The 26692-nt window shown below is 28.9% G+C and overlaps 1 protein-coding gene across 6 annotated transcripts in view; it reads right to left on the minus strand.

Annotated features, from left to right (window-relative positions):
* LOC149890495 (uncharacterized) overlaps window positions 1-26692 on the minus strand; it is a 61425-nt gene that overhangs the window by 15958 nt on the left and 18775 nt on the right. For 3 of the 6 annotated variants that reach the window (XR_016450617.1, XM_090081383.1, XM_090081382.1), the window contains exons 4-11: window positions 24075-24384; window positions 14186-14361; window positions 12452-12577; window positions 9929-10051; window positions 8159-8281; window positions 7858-7980; window positions 7508-7630; window positions 7174-7290 (exon numbers count right to left, since the gene is read on the minus strand). Coding sequence is in view for 5 of the 6 variants with exons in the window: in XM_090081383.1 (XP_089937509.1) it covers window positions 7174-7290; window positions 7508-7630; window positions 7858-7980; window positions 8159-8281; window positions 9929-10051; window positions 12452-12577; window positions 14186-14361; window positions 24075-24384 (1221 nt within the window). In the remaining variant the exon portion in view is untranslated. Of the gene's footprint in view, window positions 1-7173; window positions 7291-7507; window positions 7631-7857; window positions 7981-8158; window positions 8282-9928; window positions 10052-12451; window positions 12578-14185; window positions 14362-14662; window positions 14805-16041; window positions 16166-17973; window positions 18076-24074; window positions 24385-26692 lie in introns of those variants that run through there. The other 3 variants (XM_090081386.1, XM_090081384.1, XM_090081385.1) reach the window with 3 other exon arrangements.

Genomic DNA, 26692 nt, shown 5'->3' on the forward strand with positions numbered 1-26692 from the left:
AAAAAATCTCTCTTAAATTCAGAAAAACAGAAAAAGCTTAAATTATTTTAATTAATGGATACCAAAAAAAATAATAAAAAAATTACAAAAACCTTAGGCCTTGTTTAATATACTCCATAAGTATTTTTTTTGGATTTGTTTTTATTTACTAAATGTTTTTAAAAAGTTGACCTCTAACTTCATTTTTGAACTGATTATATGTACTATACTAAAACATTTGAGTATACATATAAAGACAGCTACTTCAATTTTTGATTTATGAGTTAAATTTTCTAAGTGCAGCTTTTATGTTCATTTCATATAACTTTTGTATGAATAAGTAAAATGCACATTATACATTTTGAATAGTAAAGTTGGCTTTATTTGTTGGTCTTAGAAAGTTTCAATAAATAGTCAATATTGACTACTTATTACAACCATCTAAGAACATCTATTTCTTTTGTAGCCTTATATAACTGTTTTCAGAAGAATAATTTGAGCCACTTTCAAGCAACATTTATTTTTTAAGTTTGAATATTAAATGTAAAATAACTTCATAGTCCTTTATTTAAAGAAAGATTTTTTTAGATTTTTTCGTTCCATCCTCCTGCAATTGCCATATTGAAACGTTTTAATATGTAAAGAAAAAAAAAAAAGAAGAATTGTTACATAAAGCACAATCCATTACAAATTTGTCAGGCTGATATTTTCACTTTAATAGTATTTCAACTTCTTAATTCAAGAGTAAAAGTGTGAGAACTGCTAAAAAAAATTTTAAAACCTGTTGAGGATTTAACACAATAAAACTTAGTTACAGTGCACATCTCTAAATTAACTTCTAAAAAGAAAAACCATTTAGCAGTGCTGAGACTTAAAATAGTCTTAAGATATGAGGCCTTTTAAGTACAAATAAAGTCTGGTTTTACCAGAACTTTAACACCATAAGTGCATGTAGCCACACCTTTAATTTAGAAAAACAAGCAACTTGATAAAAATTTGTGCTGAACCTTATTGATTACCTTTGCATTCCAGATCAATCTCATTAAAAAAGTATCCATGGGATATAAGCATTCAAATATGTTATTCAAATACTTGTAAGAGTCAGGTAGATTATTCTTGGACATTTACTTTAAAGTATTAATGTCACCATCATCTTAGACAAACAAAACAGATTTTCATCATCATTTTCAACAGTCACAATTCAAATGCATTTTAATTATAAAGGATAAGAGAACAGATCACATTAATCCACACATAACACAAATTAAGCTTTAGACATTTAAGCTTTTTGGCTATTACAAGCTAAAAGTGCTACAAATGATCAGATTGCATTAAGTGCTGACCAAAAGAATGCCACCTCTATAAGGCAAATATACAAACTTTGTATATTAACCCCATAGAGGTGGCGTTCTCAAAACAAATAGGAGAAGTTATCAAGTTTCTGTTTAGTTTAAAAATAGATTTTTTAGATTTTTAGGTAAGAAAATATTTATAAATTTGATTTTTATCTCAAATAAGAAAGGTAAAATTTCTTAGAAACTAAGATTAATTAAAATTTTAGTGGTGCTTCATTCATTTACACATTTAAAACATATACCTAAATTACTTTTAAATTTGCATTGGTTTAAAATGCCAAAAGAAAAAACCATGATCAAAAATCAGTAAATATATGCATGCTATGACTAAAATTTTCAAGCAGAAAGATTATCCATCAAAAATAGATTTTTGTGAAGAATGTGTTCCACAAGAACTATGTGAAGCATAGATCATAGTTGAAAGATCTACAATAAAAAGAATGATTGAAGGAAAAGATCTAATTATATTGAATTTTAGCTAATATTTCTAGATGAAATAAATAGTTAAAAAAAAGGATAGCATAGGCTGTACAAAAAAAATCCACTTAAAAAATGGAAAAAATGAAAAGGCTCAAACTGTTATCTGTTAGACTATTTTCAGTCCCTTGGGAAGAGGTTTGTCACACAGCTGCAATAAATTTACTCTCAAAGAACAAGTAAAGAGTATAACTGCATAAGATGATAACCCAACACCACATATTGTATATTTTAAGAAACAAACAGAATTTGACTTAATTTCATAGTGTTTATTTAAATTAATACGCATATGTTTAGTTATTCCATCAAAAATACTAATAAACCCGCGGTTTAAAACACATCAATTGTTTTTTTGTTCCTAAGAAATGTCTTTATTATCAATTTCAAACAAGAAGAAATCCGCGGTTAGCTACTTTTGAAAAAGGTATTTTTTGAACTAAATATCTATACATATATAAAGGGTTAGAATATATATAAAGTTATTTTAAATATTTTTAATCTTTAGTAAGTGTAATAAAAAGAAATAAAACCATTTTTTCCATATATGGGTTCTGCTAGCTTTATTTTACTATGTGTTGCTTTAAAGCAACATTATGCATTTTAGGATATTTTTTTAACATATAAAGTAATTTTCTAAACCCTTTCTATTTAGTTGTTATTGGCCCACAAAATGATTTCTTTGACTTTTAGATGAATTTCAAAAGTTTTTATGGTTCAAAAAAACAACAACAGTGGGTTACACACAGATTGCGTATTCCACCAACTAATCTGTCTGAAGAAAGTGACCTTTCAAGTGACACTGATGAAGAAATATTTTCCTCAAGTACTATTGAGAGTGAAACTGACGAGGAAATTTTAAAAGAACCAAGTGATAGTGACACAAATGATGATGATTCTATTAACACAACATCCCCAGCATCTGCACCTTGCAATAATGAAGGTCATGATAAAGGTAACATTTTGTATACAACTAATAATGTTCTTAGACAGTTTATACACTAGTAAATAAATAAATATATACATATATATATACATATATATATATATATATACATATATATATATATATATATATATATATATATATATATATATATATATATATATATATATATATATATATATATATATATATATATATATATATGTTTTTTGCATTATTTATGATTCATAATTTACTTTAGTTATAATCTGTTATTTTTATCGCTAAAAGTATGATAGATGTATATTTTTTTATACTTTTAGTGAAGAAACGCCCCTTAGTATGGAAAAAGCAGGATCCAGACAAAGTTGAAAAAACAACATTAGACTTTGAGACAATGCAACGTGATGATGAAGATATGAAGAACTGGGAGCCAATTGAATTTTACAAAAAGTTCCTTAATAATTCTATTTTTGAACTTATTGTAGAAGAATCAAATAGGTATGCCATACAATGCAATCCTTCTTCCCCATTGAACTTGTCATGCAACGAACTTGAACAATTTATTGGTATTTTGTATGCAATGAGTCTGGTAAAAATGCCAAGTACTAGATTGTACTGGAGCAAAGAATTTTATTTTAAAAAAGTTGCAGGTACAATGCCAGTAAACAAGTTTGAAAAAATTAAAAGGTTTCTACACTGTAGTGACAATCTGACCCGTCCTAAAAACTGCACAGATCGGCTTTATAAGATCCGTCCCCTTGTCGATCATTTACAAAAACAATTTTCAAATCTAAAACCATCAGAATTATTATGTATTGATGAACAAATAGTTCCATTCAAAGGGAAATCTGGACTCAAACAATATAATCCTAAGAAACCTAAGAAATGGGGTTACAAATTGTATGTTTTATCTGGTATTGATGGGTTAATTTATAACTTTCAAGTTCATACAGGTGCCATTGATGTGTGCTTAAATCAACCTAATTTAAAAGCTTCTGGAAATATAGTGCTAACATTACTTCAGCATATTCCTAGGAACAATTGGTATAAATTATTCTGCGACAATTGGTACACAGGTGTTGATCTTTTCAAGACAATTCATGAGCAAGGAATTGGTTGTCTAGGTACAGTAAGAGCAAATCGTCTTTCAAAAATAAAAATGACATCAGATCAAGTCATGAGAAAGAATGGCAGAGGTTCTGTGGAGTTATGGACAACCATTTTATAGCCCTCAATTCAACACCTATGACGGTGTTGAATTGAGGGCTATAAAATGGTTTGATAATCGTGGTGTAACACTACTGTCAACATATGAAAGTGTCAACCCAGTATCTAATGTTTCTCGTTTTGATCGAAAAGCAAACAAAAGAGTAAATGTTGTTTGTCCATCCATTGTAACAACATATAACATGTTTATGGGTGGAGTAGACCTATTAGATGGATTTCATAGTCTTCACAGAATTAGTATACGGTCTAAAAAATGATACCACAAATTGCTTTTCCACTTTTTTGACATGGTTGTGGTTCAATCATGGATCTTATATCGTCGTCAAAATGAAGGCAACACATTGAAACTCAAAGAGTTCAAAATAAATATTGCTGATTGTTTAATTAGAAAAGGTAAGGCAACAACTAACAAAAGAGGAAGACCCAATTCTTTAAATATTGAAAAAGAATTTATGGAGAAAAAAAAACATGGTCCTACAGCCCCACTACCAAAAAAAGCTATTCATTTATATTGCCTGTATTCATGGATGAGGTAAAAAAGGGAAGGTGCAAGAATCCTGAATGTCAGCACATCACAAGAGTTTACTGTGAAAGATGCAAAGTGAACTTGTGCTTTACTGCAAAATCAAACTGCTTCAAATATTTTCACACTGATTGAAACTGGTGAATTTTTTTTTTAAAAAATGTTTAATATGTTTTGTTAAATTTTATTAATACAGAAAGAAACAAATTTATTTGTTTTGTATTTGATTTTTTATGGAAATCTGTACCAAATCCGTTTTTTCAAAATTTTTTTTGAAATATTTTGCAAAATAGGCAAGTATAGGTCTTTTTTATGTCATAGAAAATCAATAACTGTATGTTACTATTTTAGTAAAAAAAGAAACAGAAGTTGGAAGCTACTAAATTTACTTTGTTGTTGAGTATTTACAAGGTTTCTAGGCATAATTATAATCTTAAATCTCGTCTTTTTTAAAACTTGATTGCATATTGTTGCTTTAAAAAAAACAAAGCCTAAAAGACCCCCCATAAGAAAAAATTCATGAATATTCTAATTTTTTCGAATTATCGACTTTGTTTTTGATAATATTTAATAAAAATTTTTTTTTTAAACCATTAAGAAAAAATTGTATGTGGTGTCGGGATAATGAAGCTAAACTATCAGGATCAATTGTAAGTACTATTAAAGAAACCTCCTGTCATGGAATGGTTCATTTTCAAAAAAAAAAAAAAAAAAAAAGAAAGACAGCCTCTTTTTATTACTCTAGGTAAGATTTGTTTAAAGAAAAAAAGATAAAAAAGATTTAAAGAAAAAAGATGTTTAAACAAAAAAGATAAAAAGTATGATCCTGATTAAAAACATCTTAAACCTAGCCAATATTGAAGATAACCAAACATAACAGCTTCAATAAACTTTCTAACCAGAATATTAGTAATATAACATAATTTTAAGATTTAAGAACTTAGAACTCAATCAATTAAAAAAAAAAAAAATTATGAACTTTTATGAATTATAAAATGAATATAATTAACTCCAATCTTTATGCTAAAGTCCTGAATATTACAGGATTGAGTTGCAATAAGATAAAATCTGATGCACCATCCTTATTAACCCAAGACTTTGTCAACATATATAAAAACATAAGGTTATCAAATTTCAGCATAGGAAAATTGGTCAAATCTGTTGATCAATCTTTTGGATCATTAAACTACTAGCAGAGTTAAAGACATAAAATCAAGAAGTGACATTATCAATATGTGGTAAATTTCAAAAACTTAACAGTCATGGTGGAAAAGAGTTTTTCTAATGTAAATGCTATATAATTTTGCCTGTGACATGAAGATGGCAAAAACTATTATTAATTATAGCCTCACTACAGTTCACACTCATGCACATGCTATTATGTGGACACCAAGAGTCTTCAGAACTCAAAAACTTACAGATCTTAGGCTTTACAAAGGCATATATCAAAGGAACAAGAGATCAGGTAGTGCCTTGTCAAATGCAAAATATCTGGCTATATTATTCACAAGGCAACTGTCAAGATCTAAGAAAACTCTGAAAGTCATTCCACCAACCAATCTTTATCAGTTGTTTGGTTTTGTCGACCATTTATTCAAAATACTAAAATCTGACCAAATGCTGATAAGTGGCCTATTGCATTTCACATTCAAGGATTGATACTGAACTGGAAGTTAACTATGTTGACAAATGCAAGTGACTCTGAAAAACCTTGCCATCTTTTGTCATATTAAGGAATTCATAAGATTTCATATTAAGGATTTCATCTCTCTAAATAAAATTAAGAAGCATTTTGAAAGGAGGAAGAAGTTTGCAACTTGCTTTATTTTTGATGAATTTCAAGTAATAAGTTTACATGGGAGCAAATAATAGGCAAAAAACATGACCTAAATTTTGGAAAAACCACGGTTTGAATTTTTATTAAGAATTTAAAGTTATTGTTAACAAAAACAAAAAATTATTCAGAGATTTGCTTTACTTAGTTTTCACTTCAATTTTATGTTCAGAGACTGATGCATAATTTCATATTGGGAAGGCATAGATAAGTGTTTTGTTTTTTTTGATTTAATGGTAAGAAAGAAAAAAGCAAGAGGCTAGATACTTCAAGCAGTAGGTCTACAATTGTTAAAAATTGTTATAGCAACTTAGGACAATCTATTCCATTTTAAAAACAGTGGCTAATAAAACTGTAACATTGATTCTTCCCTTGTGAATAACCTTGTAAGACTCTTGTAAGGGTCAGGTAGATTAAACTTTAACAGTTACTTTAAAGTATTTGATTTTAAATGTGCATCGCTACTTGCATATAATGAATTATCTAACAAACTTTTAAAATCTAAGAAAATGTTTGAAACTTCACCTTTCCTACTTCTTTCACATTCAATAGAAAGAAGAAACAAAAGCAGACACTTGCAGACAAAAGAAGAGAACATCGAATTAAATTTTTAAAATAACATCACTTTAAAGTTTCACATGCTAAATTTTAACAAACATAAGGAGCTCAACTTTTTCTTAAACTTTATTAAGTACTAAAATTACTAAAAACTAAAAAAGTAAGTGAATAAATGTTTGTTTTTTTTTACCTCTGAATTAAAGATTTGAATGCATTTAACTGAACTATAAATTTAGATAAACAAGAAAAGCTAAACTCAAAACAAACTGTAACAGCATGAAAAATATTTATTGACCTAGACATTCTCCAACTGTGTCATTAAATTGGTACCCTTGGGAACAACTGCATTTAAATGTTCCATTCAAATTTGTGCAATTTGAGTTTTTGCAGCTTACTGAACATTCATCAAAATCTAAAAGTATACAAGAAGTATACACAACAGACAATAAAAAGCATTAATTGCACTAGCTCCTCAAAGTCAACAAGAACTTTGCTATAAAGTGAAGATTTGAAAAAAAAAAAAAAAAAATCCTGAAAGTTGAGTGCTTTAAGCTTATCTTAAATTCAGAAAAATAGAAAAAGCTTAACTTGTCATAAAAGTAAAGTTCTATAGAAGGATATTTATTCACCTTGGCATTCCAAAACTGAGTAATTGAAAAAGTACCCTGGTGGACAATTACATTCAAATGTTCCATTCAAATTTGTGCAAGTTGAGTTTTCATAAATGCAGTTTACTGAACATTCATCAAAATCTAAAATATTATAATGTATTATGCAATGCGGACAACTGGAGTTAGCATTGTATAAGACCTGCAAAGTCCAAAAAAGTTCTGCATTAATGCAGATTTTTTAAAACAAAATTTTATATAAAACAATATATCTTGAAAATTTATTACATTAAGCTTTTATATAAGTCAGAAAAACAGAAAAAGCAAAAGTCATCATAAAAGTAAAGTTCTACAGAAGGATATTTATTCACCTTGGCATTCCAAAATTGAGTAATTGAAAAAGTACCCCTGTGGACAATTGCATTCAAATGTTCCATTCAAATTTGTGCAAGTTGAGTTTTCAGAAATGCAGTTTACAGAACATTCATCAAAATCTAAAAGTATACAAAAAAGTATGCACTAGAGGCAATACAAATAAGTGTTCATTGCTTAAGTTCATGGAAATTGACAGAAATTTTGATATAAAACAGAACTTTGTAAACAAAAAGTCTCCTGAAAACTGATTGCAATAAAATAAACTTAATTAAGAAAAATAGAAGGATATTTACTTACCTTGGCATTCCAAAATCGTATGATTAAAAAAGTACCCCTGCAGACAAGTGCAATTAAATGTTCCATTCAAATTTATACAAGTGGAGTTTGGATATTTACAGCTTACCAAACATTCATCAATGTCTGAGAAAAATAAAGTACATACTTGAACAAGAAGTATATATTTTTTAAAAAAGGAGAAAGACATAGTTAATTTGAACATCAGAACTACATCTTTCAGATTCTTGATGATAGTTATGCTTAAACAAATGAAATCATTCTGCAGCAAAATCAATCTTAGAGTTTCAATATGCATGTTGTCTAATTTGAAAGTGTTGGTATTCCTACATATGAATTTAATAAACATAAAAATGTATTAGGAGAAAAACTGAAAATTTCTTTGAAGAAACAAATGCTGTAAATGAGAAATTAATAATGCTAAAAATAAAACAAATAGAAGTGTAGCACACAAATAAAATTATTCAAAAAAGTGCAAATTAACTTTGAGTGCTCAAAAATTCCTTGAAAGAAATGGTGTCATCAAAACCAGAACTACTCCCTATCACCCACAAGGCAATGGGCAATGTGAAAGGACAAACGGTACTATGTTAAAAGCAGTTAGTCTAGCCCTAAAAACATTAAATCTGGGAAAAGAAAAGTGGGAAGTAGTCTTACAAATGGCTCTATCTTCAGTAAGAGGACTACTTTGTACAGCCACCAATTAAACACCACATCAAAGGATGAACTTCCAATATTCATCCATTGTAGGTACCATACTACCTGATTTTCTAGCTGAGCTGGATTCTGTAATCCTTTACAGACGGCAAATCAGACAGAAGGGAGATCCACTTGTTGACAAAGTCCAGCTGAAAGAAACAGTATCTCCCTATTTTGCACGCGTCAGATTTCAAAGTGGTAAGATTGACACAGTATCGACCAGAGATCTTGCTCCACTTCAGGAGAAGGACTTATCAGCAGAATCTAGTAATTATGCAGAGACAGTCCAAAAACAATCTGGTGAATTATGTAAAGATGAAATATCTATTGATACTGATACCTACAATTAGGAAAATCAAGGACAACATGCATCAACCGAAACCAGTGATATAGTTTTAACCCCACATAATGATCTTGAGAACTCTTCAATGGATACCACAAATATCAATCCACCAGAAATAGGCACACCCAGCCAGTTTGTTTCTCAAAGCCCTGCTACCGTAGAAACACAGAACAGAACATTTTCAAGATTCAGATGTAATATTAAAAATCCAAAATACCTAAGCTATCACATCACTCATTAATTCAAAATTCTTATAATTATTAAAAAAAAAAAAAAAAAAAAAAAAAAGAAAAAAAAAGTGGAGAAGACTGTCATATATTAAAAGCTCTGATCTAAAGACATCATTTCCCTTCCTTTATGGTTTAACGCTTCAGCAAACCGTATTTATTAATTATGTTTATTCCTTGCGTTTTAACTTACTTTGTTGTCGTTATTGTAGTGACTTTATATATTTGATGAAAGCCTAATATTTAATATTGTATTTTGTTGCTGGCTCACAACATATTTCCTGCAACAAACAACTTGGAAACTGGTAGAAAAAAAGGAGTGGAACTGTCATTTTGGTCAGTTACTTGGCTTCCTGGTCCAAAGCATGAGTCCCAAAGATATAGTTATTTTCACAAATGAAATTTTTTAGAAAAAGCATGAGCGAACATAAATCAATTTTATGTAAAAACTTTAGTAAAAATTTTTCTCTGAAGCTTATAAAACCTTAATTTTGAATATCCTACCTTCACAGTCTAGTAAGGCTTCATTAAACAAGGAACCATTTGGACAAAAGCATTTATTTCTTCCACTTAGATTTTCACAAGTTGAGTTAGGATATTTGCAGTTCACTTTACAATCAATAATACCTACAAAAAAAGTGTATGAATATATTTAACTTGTCAAAAAATTATGTTGGGACCCTAGGATTTAATATTAGGGCCCCAGACAAATTTGTAAAAATTACCAGGATTTAAGATATCTACATATTTAACAGAATATCATAAATACTTAACAATACATACAAATGCTTAACTTAAAAGTAAGTACATAAAAGATTTTATGTACTTTTTAAAATTTATGCAAATATACCAAACTCTATCCATTTTTTTAAGTTTAAATTAATAAACAACAAAGCTACAATAGTATTTCATTTCTTCCCTATATTACTCCTACAGAATACAAAATATTCTCAGTAAAATATCCACAAATTGTAAAGGTTTCTAAATAAAGTGACAGAAAAAAAAGTTAACATTACAGAGCAGTTTGGTCTAAAAAATCCACCATCTAAATGCAAAACAATGCTAAGAGTTGAGCTCAAAGCTTGTGTTGTTGTGTCAGACCAGACAGTTTGTAGAAGGCGGAAAGAAGGGTTGATGTGTCATCAACCAACCAAGAAATCTAAACTAACTCCTTCCATGCAGAAAAAAAGACTGATGTGGACTCAAATTATCTTCATTTTCTGTTGAGAATTGAGAAAAGGTATTGTAATTGAATTGCGTGAAGAAACTATTTACGGCGGATTTGATTGACGTAGTTTATTTGATATGTTGTAAATATAGTTTAAGCGGTTTATTTTATGAGCATATTTAAGATTCTTTGTATAGTATAAATTAAAGGAAAACTTTTTGTAAAGGGAATTTTAAGGAGAAGAGAAAATGTAGAGCTGAAACGTTGTGTTCGCTGCGAGAAAACAACAAGCTAATTAGAACATCTTTGAAAAATACGATGGTATATCCGATGCCGCAATTTGGTCGCAGCGAACCAAAGTTGTTGCAGAGAAGCAACGCGTTGAGTTGACAGTGCTCTTTCCAGTTTTGTTGCGAAGTAATACTTAGTCTTCGATTGTTTGTGAGTAGCAGATAAGAAGGATGTGAAGAGAATCGAAGATGTCTATTTATCGAGTTTTTCCTTCGGATGCCTACGTGGCATGATTTGTGTACGAAGCAGAAGATGAGAGATGAGGAACAAATGGATGTCTCTTTTGCTGATCTAAAACGTTTCTCGTGTTTGGCAGAGTAGCCTGACGAGAGGGTGCGACTGGCGTTGTAGTTGGATTGCCAGAAGCGGTATTTGAGATTTGGATCCGCAAAAGAAACAATTGATGTGATGTTCCGCAAAGCAAGAGTTGCTTTGAATTAAATGTGATCCCGAAGGATCAAGGAGGAGTGTAATTGAATTGCGTGAAGAAACTATTTACGGCGGATTTGATTGACGTAGTTTATTTGATATGTTGTAAATATAGTTTAAGCGGTTTATTTTATGAGCATATTTAAGATTCTTTGTATAGTATAAATTGAAGGAAAACTTTTTGTAAAGGGAATTTTAAGGAGAAGAGAAAATGTAGAGCTGAAACGTTGTGTTCGCTGCGAGAAAACAACAGGTATTATTAAAAAAAATTTTTTTTTTGCTAATTTATTTTAAAATGTTTGTGTTACTTAAAAAAAGTATTGTTTTAAACTTGCTTTTTGGATGGGTAGGAAAAATTGGTTGGAAAAAAAGTGGTTAGAAAAACAGGGCTAGTATAAAAGATTCCTAGAAAACCAGTTAAACTTAAAGAAAAATAATGGTATAACATAAGGCATGTACTATCAGTTTTCTTTTTGAAGGAAAATTCATCTTTACGCAATGGTTATAAAAAAATCACCACTTTCTAAATTTTTAATAACAGTCATTATTAAAAATAAAGATGTGCACATCTCTTTCAAATTTGTTTAATGTCTTTTTTTCAGAAGTGGCACACTCCTAGGGGTTCTTTTAGTATTGAGTGTATCAAATGCTTTCTTACTATCACAGTACTAATAGGTAAAATCCCAAATCCTTAACTTTAAGCAAAATAAGAAAAAAAGTATAACTAATGATCAGTCTAAAGCCTGATAAGCAACCACGGTGAAAAGTAGTTAAAGTTATATTAAAGTTACTTGAGAGAAAGTAAATAAGAAAAAAATTATATATACTGCATTGGATATGCAATATATATTCTATTTATAATAAAACTTTTATTGAAATATTTAGAAACAACACATTAAATTCTTAAAAAATATTTCAGCCACTGGTATACTTGCACAGAACATTCAAAAAAGAAACACTTAAGTAATTAGGTTTTTTTTCACTAAACTAATTCTTAGAATTTTTAAAAACATTTTTCAAAATAATAGTATGATAAATATTGTATCAGCACTGAATTAGCTTCTACTGACTCATGAATATATGGTATATGTAATATGATGCTTATGAACTAAAGTATAACACTTAAAGAAAGATAATACCTACGCATGATGAACCTTGATTTTCATATGCATAGCCATTTTTACATGTACAAACTCTATAAGTACCATTCTCAGAAAAACATATTTCATTTTCCAAAATATTGAGACTATCATATGGATATTCATCTAAAGATCAAAAAGTCATTTATTAGAAAAAAGAAAATTTATGGAAAAAAGAGATTAAAAATTATGAATTTATAAAGTTTAGCTTCAGTAGCTTATGAGGCAGCTGTATCTTGGAATGTAACTGAGAATTTTAGGAGACTATGCTTTATCATTAGGAGTGTTAATTGTGGTCCTGATTGTGATGCCCAAATCCTTTTTGAACAAACACTTGACAAAGAATTGCTCTAGCTTGCTTTCATTCTATTTGCTATAGTTTGCATTCACCACAACACAGTTTGTTTTTAACACATTTGATATTTTATTATAGAGAATATCTTTATTATTTTTTTTATTGCTTCAAAGAATTCAAGCATAAAGTTTTTTTAAGAGATTTTAAAGCAACTGCCATTGATGAACAAGACAAGCATTTGGACATCATCATTAAATAAATCATAACCCATTTCGTTTCACAAGTTGCCTGAGAGATTTCTATATTTTCAGAGAACAATTGTAACAGCCTCATTAAAATTCAATCCCATTTATATTATTTCACTTAAAGTATCAGTGTGACTGGATTGAGCTAGGTGAAAGGCAAAATTTATAAATTCATTAAAGATTTGGATATTCAGAAAACAGTTTAAGCTCACTAAAAATAAATAATAAGTAGTAAACTATTGTAGTGTACTTTGCATAGAGTTCATTTAAAATGTTTTTTGAATGAAATCTATGCAAAATACACTAAAATATGCCTTGGCATTACTTGATAATAACTATATGATCCACTTGACACAGGGATTTTAATACTCACTAAAGTGTATTAATCTTAATTATGCAGTTACTTCATCAAAAATGTTAACAATTATGCACGGAAAAATGCTATGAGATTCTCTTCTATCACCTAAACTAAGACCTAAATCAATGTTCAGCAATGTTGTTCTTGGCTGTTGGGATTTCAATTGTAAATACTGTGGAAGGAGGAGTGACTTTAATTAATGAATACATCAAGCTGCATACAATTGACACAAAATAAAAACATCACCTGCTTTTTGCAAAAAGATGCACCTATGTTCATGTGCTATGAACTTATAAAACTTACATATAGAGTAACAGTTTTGTGTAGTTGATTCTACATTTTTAAATTTTTACTTGCTTCTTTAATTAATTATTCAGAATATTGTTCAACTCTTTGTTTAGTTTCAAAAAATGTTTTATTTTTATTTTAATAAATTATGAAGTATTCATAAATTACTAAGCTTCAATTTACATGTTTTGTAGTCTTTCTCATTAAAATTTTCAAAAATATTAGATAATTATAAAACATAAATACCAATTAATTAAGAAAGTGTCCAATCTAGAAATGACCAACTTTATTTGTTATGAGTTTTTTAGGGTTGCTTTTTAAATATATATTAGAAACTTGTGAACTGTAATACAATGCATCAAACACATACCATCTTGCATGTTATAAATAAATAATTGATTTGTTTAATCTTACTTGGTCATTTCATTGATTGATCGATCAAGCTTTAGAATAATTGTTAGCTAATATGTTTGATAACAAATTAACAACCCAAAATGATGATCAATAGTAAGGAAAGATAATTTAGATGAAAGACAAAATTAACTTACCAATTTTCATTTGACTAAACCATTCAGCTGAGATAGGTGTTAAATGATCTGAATATACTCCATTTTGCTTGAAAGCAACAGATAAAGAATCTTCCTGCTCATTTTCACACATGAGAGCCTCAATATAATATTTATTGTTTGCTTTTAAAACAATTTCTTTTGACCGTTGATCTGATCTAAATTACAATACCAAAAGTATTTCATATCAAAATTAGAATTATTACTTTTAAGGTGTTGCAAAAGTTTATGAAATGAGCTTTTGTAACACTTTTTTTTACTTTGCCTCCTCAAAATCACATATAACTGTAAGTTGGAGTAAACAAAATCATATGGAAATCTTTAAAAAAATAACATTTAAATTATTTACATGTTATTTTTTTGTCATTTACTAAATAAAATTAAAAGGTTTTCCTCTTAAACTTATTAGGATTATTTGTTATGATTTGATATTAATAGTCACTAATAGTAATCATTTACCGTAAATTCTTCTGACTGCATTATTGCAGCATGACAATTATTTATATAAATGCATAAATTTAACTAGTTTCAAAAAAGTTATTTAATAGTTAATAATCTAATAAACATTAATATATCAGTCTTTTAGAAACTTTGCTAGCAATTAGGGTTGGGAATCCCGGGATCCCGAAATCCCGGGATTCCGCGGTTTTTAACAATCCCGAAATCCCGGGATTAAGCATTTAATCCCGGGATTTTTTTTGAAATCGTTTTCAGTTGAACATTTTTAAATTAAATTATTTTTTTCGTTCGATTGCATTAAAATTCGAACTTAACAATTTCGAAATTCTTGCAGTTATGTTTTTGAATAATTGGATTAAAGTTGTTATAACAATTGAAATTGGATTGCAATTACATTCTTAAAAATTTTTGGTGCTTAGTCGCATTTATTCAAGTTTCTGACAATTTTTATCTCGAATAGACGTTATCTGTTTGTGACTATTTTAAAGTACAAGTTTTAATAAAAAATAAAATTGCTGGTTTTTTGAACAGTAAGTTTTCTAAAATTATAATGGCTTCGTGCATGGAATATGACAAAAAAAGTAATTCTGCTGTTTGGAAACATTTTTTAAGAGAAGAAAAAGGGCAAACAGCAATGTGTAAGTCTACTGACTGCAAAAAAATTTTAAAAATTGGAGGTGGTTTAACGAAAGGTCTCCATACGCACTTACTTTCCGTCCATAAAATTAACCTCACACCAACTACTATTTCAGTAAACACACGAGATGAACCACCAATAAAAAAAAAACAAAACGTTAACCAATTATTTTCCGATATTGGAGCGAGAAGATAAATCACTTCCTACTAAACTTGCACGATTAACAGCCAGGATTTCGTTCAACGTGATATGCCGTTCTAGTGATATACGTGCAGGTCTTATAGCTACAGGATTCAAAAGTTTACCCACAACAGTCAACACTATGAAGTACTATATCAAAAGCAGAATATAGAAAGAGAAATAGATCAGCAAGACAAAGACGAACAATCAGATATAGAAGACGATTTTTCAGAGAGTAACTCTTGCGAGGATGATGATTTTTCTGACAACGATAAACTGGTTGATCTTGATGCTAGTCATAATTGGCATCGAGGAAACCAATTTGATGTTACTGAGGTAAATTGTGGTCCAGTGATCAAAAAGGTACGAAAAGTAATAGTAATGTTCAGACGATCACCAAAAAAAAACGATGTCTTGCAGAAGTATGTTGCGGCTGAATTTGGGAAACAAATAGCTCTAATTAAAGACTGCAAGACAAGATGGAACAGTCTTTTGTCAATGCTTCAACGCGTCTATTTATTAAAAAATTGTATACAAAAGGCATTAATAGACATAAGCCTACCGGTAGGTGAATCTTTGGCTTTATCTAATATTGAGCTTAAAACTGTATCTGCTATCATTAATGCGCTACTTCCAGTAAAAGCAACAGTTGAGGCCCTTTGCCGTCGGGATGCTAATTTGTTTACAGCCGATGTTGCCATAACTTTTATGTTAAAAAAACTTAAAGATGCTTTAATGGATTAATCCCGGGATCCCGGGAATAGGTAAATGTAATCCCGAAATCCCGGGATTTTAAATATAGCACGGGATTACAAACCCTACTAGCTATAATACTTGCTGAGCACTCGAGAAACTTAAAAGAAAAAGAAAAGTTAAAAAAGAAAAAAAAAAAGATTTAATATTGAGATAAAATAAAAGTAGACTTAAGTCTCATAGATAAGTATTTAGCACTGCACAGTGGGCCAGAATTCACTTTTACTGGACAAAATTCGTAACTAATTTAATATTAGAGCTATATTCACTAAATTTAGCATGAGTACTAACACGATGTCTGCGCTTTTTATGAAGGTAGAATTTTTTTATTTCGTTGCTATAGATACCTTTATTTTGCTTAGCAACAACCTATTTTTTGAAGCCAAAATTGGCCTCCCAAGATGGCGGCGATCGGAGCTCAAAGCGTTGATCGATATACATTTTATAAGGCTTTTTACAGAAATATGAAAGAAAATAAATAGAGTCTTAAAAGAAAAACTTGACTATGAAATAAAGTTTTAAAAATTTTAAAGAAATAAAATGATTTCTAAAAAAATTAGACAATAAAAGTATTTATTTAGATACTAAGGTACAAAATATTCGATATACTTTTTAATTGAAATTTACAATTAGATAATATTTATGCATAATCTATGTACATTTAAGTTCTTAGTTACCCAATGCAGTGTGGTAGAAGGTTGATAACATAATTGTATAATAAGCGGCAATGGTGTCTACTTACAATTTTGAAAAATTTTATATTTTCAAGTTTTGTAGCAAGATACCAGATATGTACAATGTACATATCAGCATGTACATTGTACATGCTGCATGAACTATTAGCTGTGTGCTGTGTGTACACACAACACAGGGGTTCCTTCTAGGTTTATTTAATACATAAATGTAATTAATGGATATAATATTTAATAAGAATATTAAATACAAAATATTATTTTTTAACATATGTTATCTTACTTATATATTGTTCTTTGTAATATTCCAGCTCTAAATGATTGAGTCGATTGTTTTTGACTTGTTATTCAAAACGAGACTTATTAAAGGAATTTTTGATAACATATATTTTTTATGTTATCAAACATTATCAACATTATGTATCAAGAAATGTATGATACCTAAATTTATAATAAACCATCTGCATTAAATGTAGGAATGCATTAGTACTTTCTTTTCATTTCAAACAAACCAGTTTTTTAAAATTCAAAGACGGAGATCAGTTGATTACTCAAAAATATTTAATGAACAAACTTCTCTTATGTTTGACTCAACTATAACTGATAACCATTTATTTGCACTGATTAAACTTATTTCAGAGAACTATGCAAAAATACGTTTTTATCACCTGGGTAAAGAACAAACTGCCAAAATAACTGGAAAAAAGCTTAGGAAGAAATTAACAAAACTTATCATATTCAAAAACCAATCAAAAATATTTTTTTAATATATGATATGATATTATATAATTAATATATATATATATATATATATATATATATATATATATATATATATATATATATATATATATATATATATATATATATATATATATATATATATATATATATATATATATAATAACTCTAGAAGGAACCTCTGAGTTGTGTGCAATCACAGCGCTCAGCTAATAGTTCATGCAGCATTTATAATTTTGTTGTGCCTATCTGATAAACTAATACCTAAAAAATATTTTATCTTAAAAAAAAAAAAATCAGCTGCCTACCATACTGTTGTGTTATTAATCCAGTTATATTTTGAGATCAGTGTGCTATATTCACTAAATTTGGCGTGAGTCCCAATATGAGATCACACTTCTGACAAAAGTGATAATTTTTTAAATTTAGTTGCTATGGATACTTATATTGCTTAGCTACCGGATACTTTCCTTAGTTACAAAGTGGTAAATTGATATTTGAATATTTTATCGGATTTTTGACTCACCTATATTGAATAACAATTTAGTATTTAGGTAAATAATATTTTAGGAATAATAAAAGCAAAAAATAGTTCAAGAAAACATTGTTAATATTAAATTACATCAAAAAAACTAAAACAATAATATCGTTTGAAGATTTTTTAAGTAATTGTAAAACATCTGAAGGAAATGCTTTATGATTTGTTTGGTGTGATGTTGATTTATGCAGTGATGAAATAACAGGATCACTGGAAACTAGGAGTCTGTTGATTAGATCAGTATTTGTTGCTCTTCTGGATGTTTTCCGACTGAATTTTTCGCGATAAGATTTAAAGTCTTTATTTCTAGCCTCTTGAGCTTCCTCTGACATAAGTCCGATGGACCATCAAAACTTGCCTTACACGTTAGTGTTATTGTTTTTTTTGCTTTGTCGTTCAATATCAAGTGCCTTAGCACAGGTTCCTGAACTGCACAGATTCTTTGCAAAGTATAAACCATTAAATCTTTTAAAGGAACTGAAGCTGAATAGTCCACCACTGTTATGTTTGCTGAATAACATTTCAATTTTGCATCTCTGACATCATTGTAAGTGGGGTACATGTTATATTCTTTCTCCAAGGCTCCGCTTCTAATCAATTGATAGGAAACTTTTGTCAGACTTGCATCAATTATTAAAGCCAGTGCTTCGTCTGCTGAATATTTAACTGCTTTATCTATATTTGAAACATTTAAAACGTTCTTGGCAGCAGTAACAATAAATTCATCTCTAAATTTTTTATTGGCAGCAAATAATAATTCATGAATGAGATTCAATTAAACAAGATACCTGCCGTTTTTTAGTTTTATTAGAACTATTATCAAATGCAACTGGTTTTCGACCACGTCTACTTGCAGTTGGTTCATTGTCTTTTTTTTTTTCAAAATTTATGACAGTACAGTTAGCAGATTTCCACTTTTTTTTTATAAAAGTAAACAAATCGTTGAACAGCATGTTTAAAATCAATGTCTTTAAAATCAGCAAATTTTAGCTGAATAAATTTCAATATATCTTTAGTAATATTTTGCTTTGAAATACTAAGATTTGTTTTTTTTGGAGAAAATTATGTCTAAGTTTAAAAAAACCATATCTAAATAATTTTTGTAACAAGTAATTTTTATTTAAAAATTTAATGTTGTAATATATATGCCGCCTGGACTACTAATACTTGTTAGTAGTTAAGTTACTGCAAGTGTTAGTAATTAAAATTAAAAGTAATTAAATTACTGTTAGTGTTAGTAATTAAGTTACTAACAACTACCGAAAATATGTTGTTGCTATGCTATGCAAAGTAAGATATCCATAGTAACCAAAAAAAAATTAACCTCATAAGAATTGTGCTCATTTTTATACATAGCCCCAATATTGTGTACTTAGCGCAAGTAAAATACTGTTAGTAGGAAACTCCTTACTCTTCCAGGTTTTTTTGTAATCTGCCCTTCCTTTTGCTTCATATTCATGAATAACTTCTATGTATTGATGCAATGTTTTATCAGGTGTTTGGCAGCTTTTCACTGGTCCACTATATATATATATATATATATATATATATATATATATATATATATATATATATATATAATGGGTAATAGATAAAATTTTGGCTCATATTTATTGTGTTAAACTTGTTTTATCATGTTTATATATACAAATAAACTTTGGAAATATTTGAAAAACATTCTTGTATTTTAAAAATATAATGAAAGTTCTGGTATCGATAAACATTAAAAAAAAAAAAAGGCTAATCACATAATTCAGTGAAAAATGTTAAAGAAAGTGTTAAAGAAAAAATTAACCACTCTGTTTAGAGCATATTTTTAATCTAATTTAACCAGAATTGTAACCCAAGGAAACTTCAAGCTAATTTTAAAAAATTTAATCTTTAAAGTTGATCAGTAAAAAGTTGCCAAACAGCTGAAAAGATTGCATTAGTATATGTCCTTGATCCTAAAATATTCACAAATTTTTATTGTAATAAAAAACAGTAAAGAGACCAATTATGAATACAAAGCAAAAGTAAATAAACCTGTAAGAGAAAGGAGTGAGAAGAGAAGAAAAACTAAACAAATCTTGCTATTGGTTTGCCTAAGCAAACGAATAGCAATTAAACCCAATATACATACATGTTTTTTCTTTTACATTTTGATAATTTTTTACCTCAGAAGGTAAAAAATATCAAAATGTAAAAGAAAAAACATGTATGTATATGTTATGTATGTATTTATGTGTATATATATATATATATATATCAAAATGTAAAAGAAAAAATATATGTATGTATGTATATATATATATATATATATATATATATATATATATATATATATATATATATATATATATATATATATATATATATATATATATATATATATATATATATATTGTGTGTGTTTGTATGTTTATTTACAAGAAGAAAAATTGAGTGCTAAGATCTGATAAAAGTGTTAAATACTATAAAAACTCATCTGAACTTTAAAAAAAAAATTATTTAATTTCTACGCTCAGAAAATTAGATTATGTTTTTTTAAAAGTGTAAACAAATAAGCATATTCAAGAATGTTAATTTACTTCGAAAAGCGCAACTTAAAACTTTTTGATATAATCTTTGTCTTATTTGAATCATTTTATAATGCAACTGAGATATGCTTATTATGACTTTAGTTTTATAAAGAGTTTAAAATGTTGATTTATGTGGAAACATATATAAATAATCATAAACTAAATAAAAAAATTCGTTGCTAGGGACCGTAGCCATTATTAAAATTTGATTTTTTTAAAGTTACTACTGCGCTTGCGTATAATAACTTGTCACCACTGAACAGTGGCATAAAATTGACTGCAAAAAAAAAAAAAAAAATAATCGTACGCTGACAAATCCCGGGATTGAAAAACAGACACAACATCTATATAGTATTAAGTAGAATAAAAATAGTGCATTTAACTAAAAGTATATTTATTAAATGAATTTAATTTAACATTTCAATTAAATTTCACATGTTAATTAATGTTAAAAAGTTATGTTAGAAATAAGGAGATATTTTGTTTTTTGTGACTCGAAATGCGACTTCAGGAAGTATAACGCTTCCAAAATTTCATCACCCAAACGGTTACGAATTTTTGTATTGATTAGTCCAGCGGAAGAAAATGCCCGCTCAGCCTCGACACTTGTCGGTTTCACGGTAATTAGAAAGGAATTAATTCTTTCTAAATAATCGCAACGTGAACCCCCATTTTCAAATAGTATCATTTCTTTTTGAATTTTTGATGACAATGTTTCATGTCTAATTGGTTGTATTGGTGATTGTTCTTCTTTAATAACACGATTAAGTTCCTCTTCAATATTTAAAGTATTACTTTCAGACTCAGGTCCCATTTCAGGTTCCTCAATTAAATCCAGCATGTCAGACTCAACTGATGCTCTTACAAGAGCAGGATTGGAAGCATTTAATATTTCCAGCAATTCTACCGAAAGTTTTTGACATTTAAATGAAGAAGGCACTGTAATTATTTCTTCATCGACTTCAGCAGGGCTTCGACCGTTATGCAGGTATTGCAGAAGTCCACTCATATCGGTTCGGCGTTTATACATGCGAGTCATTAAAGCTCTACGCATTTCTTTGCTTGTATTATTGTCAGCATCTTTTAATTTTGTAAGCATGAAATTAATAGCAATGTCGGCTGAAAATAGATGAGAATCTTGACGACATATTGCTTCAACCGTTACTTTAATGGAAACTAAAGTTGTAGTAATCTCTGATAATATTGTCACTTCATCATGTGACAGAATTATAGAATTATCATGCACTGGGTAAATATCAATGAATGATTTTTGTATACAACTTTTTACTTTGTAAAATCGTTTAAGCATTAACAGAAGGCTGCTCCACCGTGTCTTGCAGCCCATTATTAAAGACAGCTGTTTTCCAAATTCAACCTTAATATACTTTTGTAAAATGTCGTTCATGGTAGGTGATCGTCAAAATTTTAGTATTAGTTTGCGTCTTTTTTAATGACTGGCCCATAATGAACTTCATTATGGGCCAGTCATTAAAAAGTATTGAATCTGTTACTCGCACAAAACCTAAACTCCAGAACTGAGAGTTTTGTCCATGAACGTTAATATTCATGAAGCGACGATTTCGAAGTGACGTCCATTAATCAAAAGACAAAGAAAATCTCTCTCCTACACCGAATTCCGTTTTCTTGTGCACTTCAATTTGATGAGCTAAACCTTTTCTTATTTTTTTTGTTTTACTCTACTGCATGATTACGAATTGTGTTTACTGACGTTGGTAGATGTCTGAACCCCATAGCAGTTACAGTGGCACGTAAGTCTGTTGAAGAACAAATCACATTAAATAAAAGCCCGTCAGATGCCGTTAAACTAGCAAGTTTAGCACGAAGGTTTTTATCTTCCCTTTCATAAATCGAAAAGTATTCTGTTTGTGGTTTAGATTTCTTTTTTGGTGGTTTATCTGGTGTGCATTCTCTGGTAATATTAGGTTGGGTTGGAATTTTAACCTTTGCACCGACAACATGAGTGTATAAAGTCCTTTTGTTGAACCATCACCAATTTTTAAATTTCTTGCAGTTTCGCAATTTACTCATCGCTGTTTGGCCTTTTTCATCCCGTAGAAAATATTTCCAAACAGCTGAGTTACTTTTAATTGTAAAATCCGCATACGACATGCTGATCTAATTTTTAATTTTAAGATTCTACCTTATAAGAAACACGCTTTTTTTCAGTAAGCTATTAAAAAATATTAACAATAGTAACTAAGATTATAAATTTTGTATTACATAACGAATTATTATAAAATAAATATAAACCAAAAATATATAATGATACAAAGTGTGGGTATCGCAAGCAAGCATATTATAACAATATTTTTCATTGCTTACAAATCTATTATTTAAATCAGATCGTGTTCAATTTTAAATAGTGTATATGCTAACCAATATGACTTAGTGCGAAAATTTTCACTTTAGTTTTTCTCTAAATCAATCCTTTTCGATATCGTATTTTATTGTTCAACTTAAAATACAACTTTTTACCATTTTATACCAAATAAAAATTATTTTATTGGTACGCTAAACTTTTGTTATTTTGATATATTTTTTCATTACGCTTTGTTTTTTTCGATCTTATAGGGAATTCCGGGATTGATGTTAGGCAATCGAATAAAGGCGAATATTAAGGATTTATCCTATAGTTTTGTACTTTCAACTTCAGTTTAGAGCACTTTTCATTGCTTTTGAGACCTATGTTTTTATACGATTCCTGATCAGCATAAAATTCTCTATCAGAATCTATCATAAAATTAGTGGAAGACGGGTAGGTAGGTGGGGGAGGGGGGGGGGAGGAAGTTGAGTGGCGCCATAACTTTTCCTTGACGATAATTGTTACCACGGTTAAATTAAGTGACAATTGTTGAAATAAATTTTTGTTTGGTAATGATAAGAATATCTTTTATATCACAGATAAATTGATTTAGCATTTTTTGAGAAAAAATTTAAAGAAAAAATTTTAAAGGAGAAGTTCGAAGTATAAATTTAAAAAAGAAGTTGCAATTTTTAAGAGCTTGTAGAATGCAGTTTGTAGAATGTAATATATAAGAATGTAAGATTATAGAATATCAATGTTTATTTATTTAGTATTCTATTTTATTTTTTCGCAATTATTAAAAAGAAAATTTCTCATCTTTTGAGGCAATCGAAAATTCATTTTTGGTTACTTTGTAAGAGGTAATGTACTACTCGGCCATGTCATGCGCAAAGTTGACATGAATTGAAAAGTTAACCTTTTGAAAAAGAAGGACTAAGTCGTAAATGTCTTAAACAAAGTAAACTAAATATTTTCTTATCTTACCTGTCCCAATTCATATATTCCGCCCAAAAAGTCTGATGAATGATATTAGTCTTGTTGCCCGGATCAATGCCTCCACTTAAATACAAATCACAAAAGTCATCACAAGAAATGTAAAAAGTATAGCTCCCATCGCATACTACTTGAAACCATCCTCTTACTCTCTGACAATATTTATCATCAAAATTTTTAGGTGCATTAAACTCATCAATAAAGTGGTAGCCATCCGGATACTGAGGATACTTGGGACTACTTTCCAATATAGAATACGTATTAATATTTAAGTAAATGTCTCTGACCAAAACACCAAGATCTATATTTAACAGGAAAATAGTCAGTCAGTTTTTTATCATAATCAGGTTCTTAATATGTAATAATATTTATTATGTGAAATGCATATGCAGTATATACTAATTAGTATATGTAGCGTTAGAAATTCTTTTTAATATAAAAAGAATTAATTTTGATAAAATATCACATTTGCAACTTATAAAAGCATAAATTTTTTGAAGCACTATTTTCATGCTGCCCTTCGAAAAATTTAGGGTCTTGAATTTGAAAGCAATATTTGTTTTTCTCGGTCAATTTTTGTATTTCTCCCATAGAACTTGCCTACTTAGTGTAAAATTCAAAATTTATCAGTCAGTTAATGGATATATATATATATATATATATATATATATATATATATATATATATCCATCAGTAAGAGTGCTCAATACAGCGTAGAATAAGTAGAGCGAGTATATTATTTTTGTTATTATATAAACTAAATAATTAGCTTGGTTTATATTACATTACATTTAAGTAATGTAGGGTGCGACTGGCAGAAAGGGGCCTGGAGGCAAGACATAGATAGGGCCCTTATTCTAGCAAAAATTAAGCACAAAATAAATTAAACCCTTAATAACTTAAGGGTTTAATTTTGGTTTTTTGGAGATAAGCGTAGAGGATATTTCTAACAATATTATTCAGTAAAATGTGACAAATAATTTAATTCTAGAAATAACTACAATATTTATTGTATTGTTTTTACAAAATTGAAGCATATAAGCATTATTTATTATTATTATTTATATGTCTTTTTGTGTGTTTTACTTTTTCATTTTTTTTAATAGTTGGGCCCAGAACCTTTGTGTCTGGGAGGGGCCAGGGGGATACCCTAGACCCCTCGATCCTGATGTTTATTATTATCTATTAATGACTTTGAACTGTAACTTGAACTCCTTTCAGAAAAATATATATATTGATATTTTTTCAGATAAATATTATTATATGTTATTACATATTACTGTTATTGTATTTTGTAGTATATAATCATGGATAAAAAAGTAGATAAAAAATACTTGATATTGTTACTTGGCACCATTCCTGGAGATGATGGCAAGAAAGTTAAAGGTTCTAAACTGCCAACATAGAGACAAGTATTGTTATGCCTTTTATCAAACCTGAAAGACTTGCACTGGGATCAAGCTTTATCTGCAACTATAGAAAACGTGCTCCTATCAGAAAGCCAATATCCCAACTCTAGAAGGCAGAAACAATATTGGTAGAGTAATCAAAGATTACTATGAAAAGGAAATCATTAGTTTGATGAAAATAGAAAAATTATAGAAGACGAGAGGATGAACCTAGAATAATAAAGTTTAAATCAGAATTGAATTTGACAATGAAATTTTATAAAAACACAGTTCTAAAAGACATGGCTGCTAAGAAAAAGGGGATAACTTAAGTTGAACAAGATGCCATTGATGTTGATGCCATTGGATAAATTAGTCACAGAAAAGACAAAAAAACATCATCATCAGGAGCGAGACGAAATAAACCCGTATAAACATACTTTTGAAATGATAAATCTTGAACCAGACACTAGCTCTTGTGAGGATGAGAACATTGAAGGAGTTACAACCATAGCACAAAGTAGGAAACACAGAAGATTAGTTAAATGTGGTGTTGCGTTAAAAAAGTTAGTCGTAAAAAAAAGTTAACAAATAATTCTGCGCATGTACTACGCATGCGCAGTATGGTTAAAAAGCGTTCGTTAGGGAATGAAATTAGACGTTAAAAAAGATGCATTGTTTAATTAGGGTACCGTAAGACTGGGTGGCTTTGGCCTACTACATAGGGTGACATTGGCCCGGGCTAAAGTCACCCCATGTATTAGAGTAAACCTTTTTTGTGATCATTTATAGATATTATGGTAGTTACTATGTTGGAATGAAAAATTTTGTAGTAGTAATGCAATAGAAAATCAGTATAACAGTTTGTATTAGTAAATAGCGAAATTTGTTTAAATATGCCACAAAATTACAAGCCAAATTGTGGAAAAAAAATATGTTACTTATACTTTAGAACAGTTAGACAATGCATTAAAAGATTTAAAGAATGGTTTAATTACTCAACGACAAGCAGCTTTGAAATACGAGGCGCTACTGCAGTTTCTCCCCCCCTCCCCCTTTTTTTATTTTTGATTATGATAGAGAATTTTATGCTGATTCAGAAAAATATAAAAACATGGACCTGAAAATCAACGGAAAGTGCTCTATTTCGAAGTCAAAGTTGAAAAAAATCCCACTAAAAACCCTAATATTCGCCATTTTTTTTCAAAACGCTTTCATTTT

Source organism: Hydra viridissima, unplaced genomic scaffold, assembly GCF_058129835.1.
Source record: "Hydra viridissima isolate aposymbiotic clone 2 unplaced genomic scaffold, HvirCarnegie_v1 scaffold_3, whole genome shotgun sequence".
NCBI classification, from domain to species: Eukaryota; Metazoa; Cnidaria; class Hydrozoa; order Anthoathecata; family Hydridae; genus Hydra; species Hydra viridissima.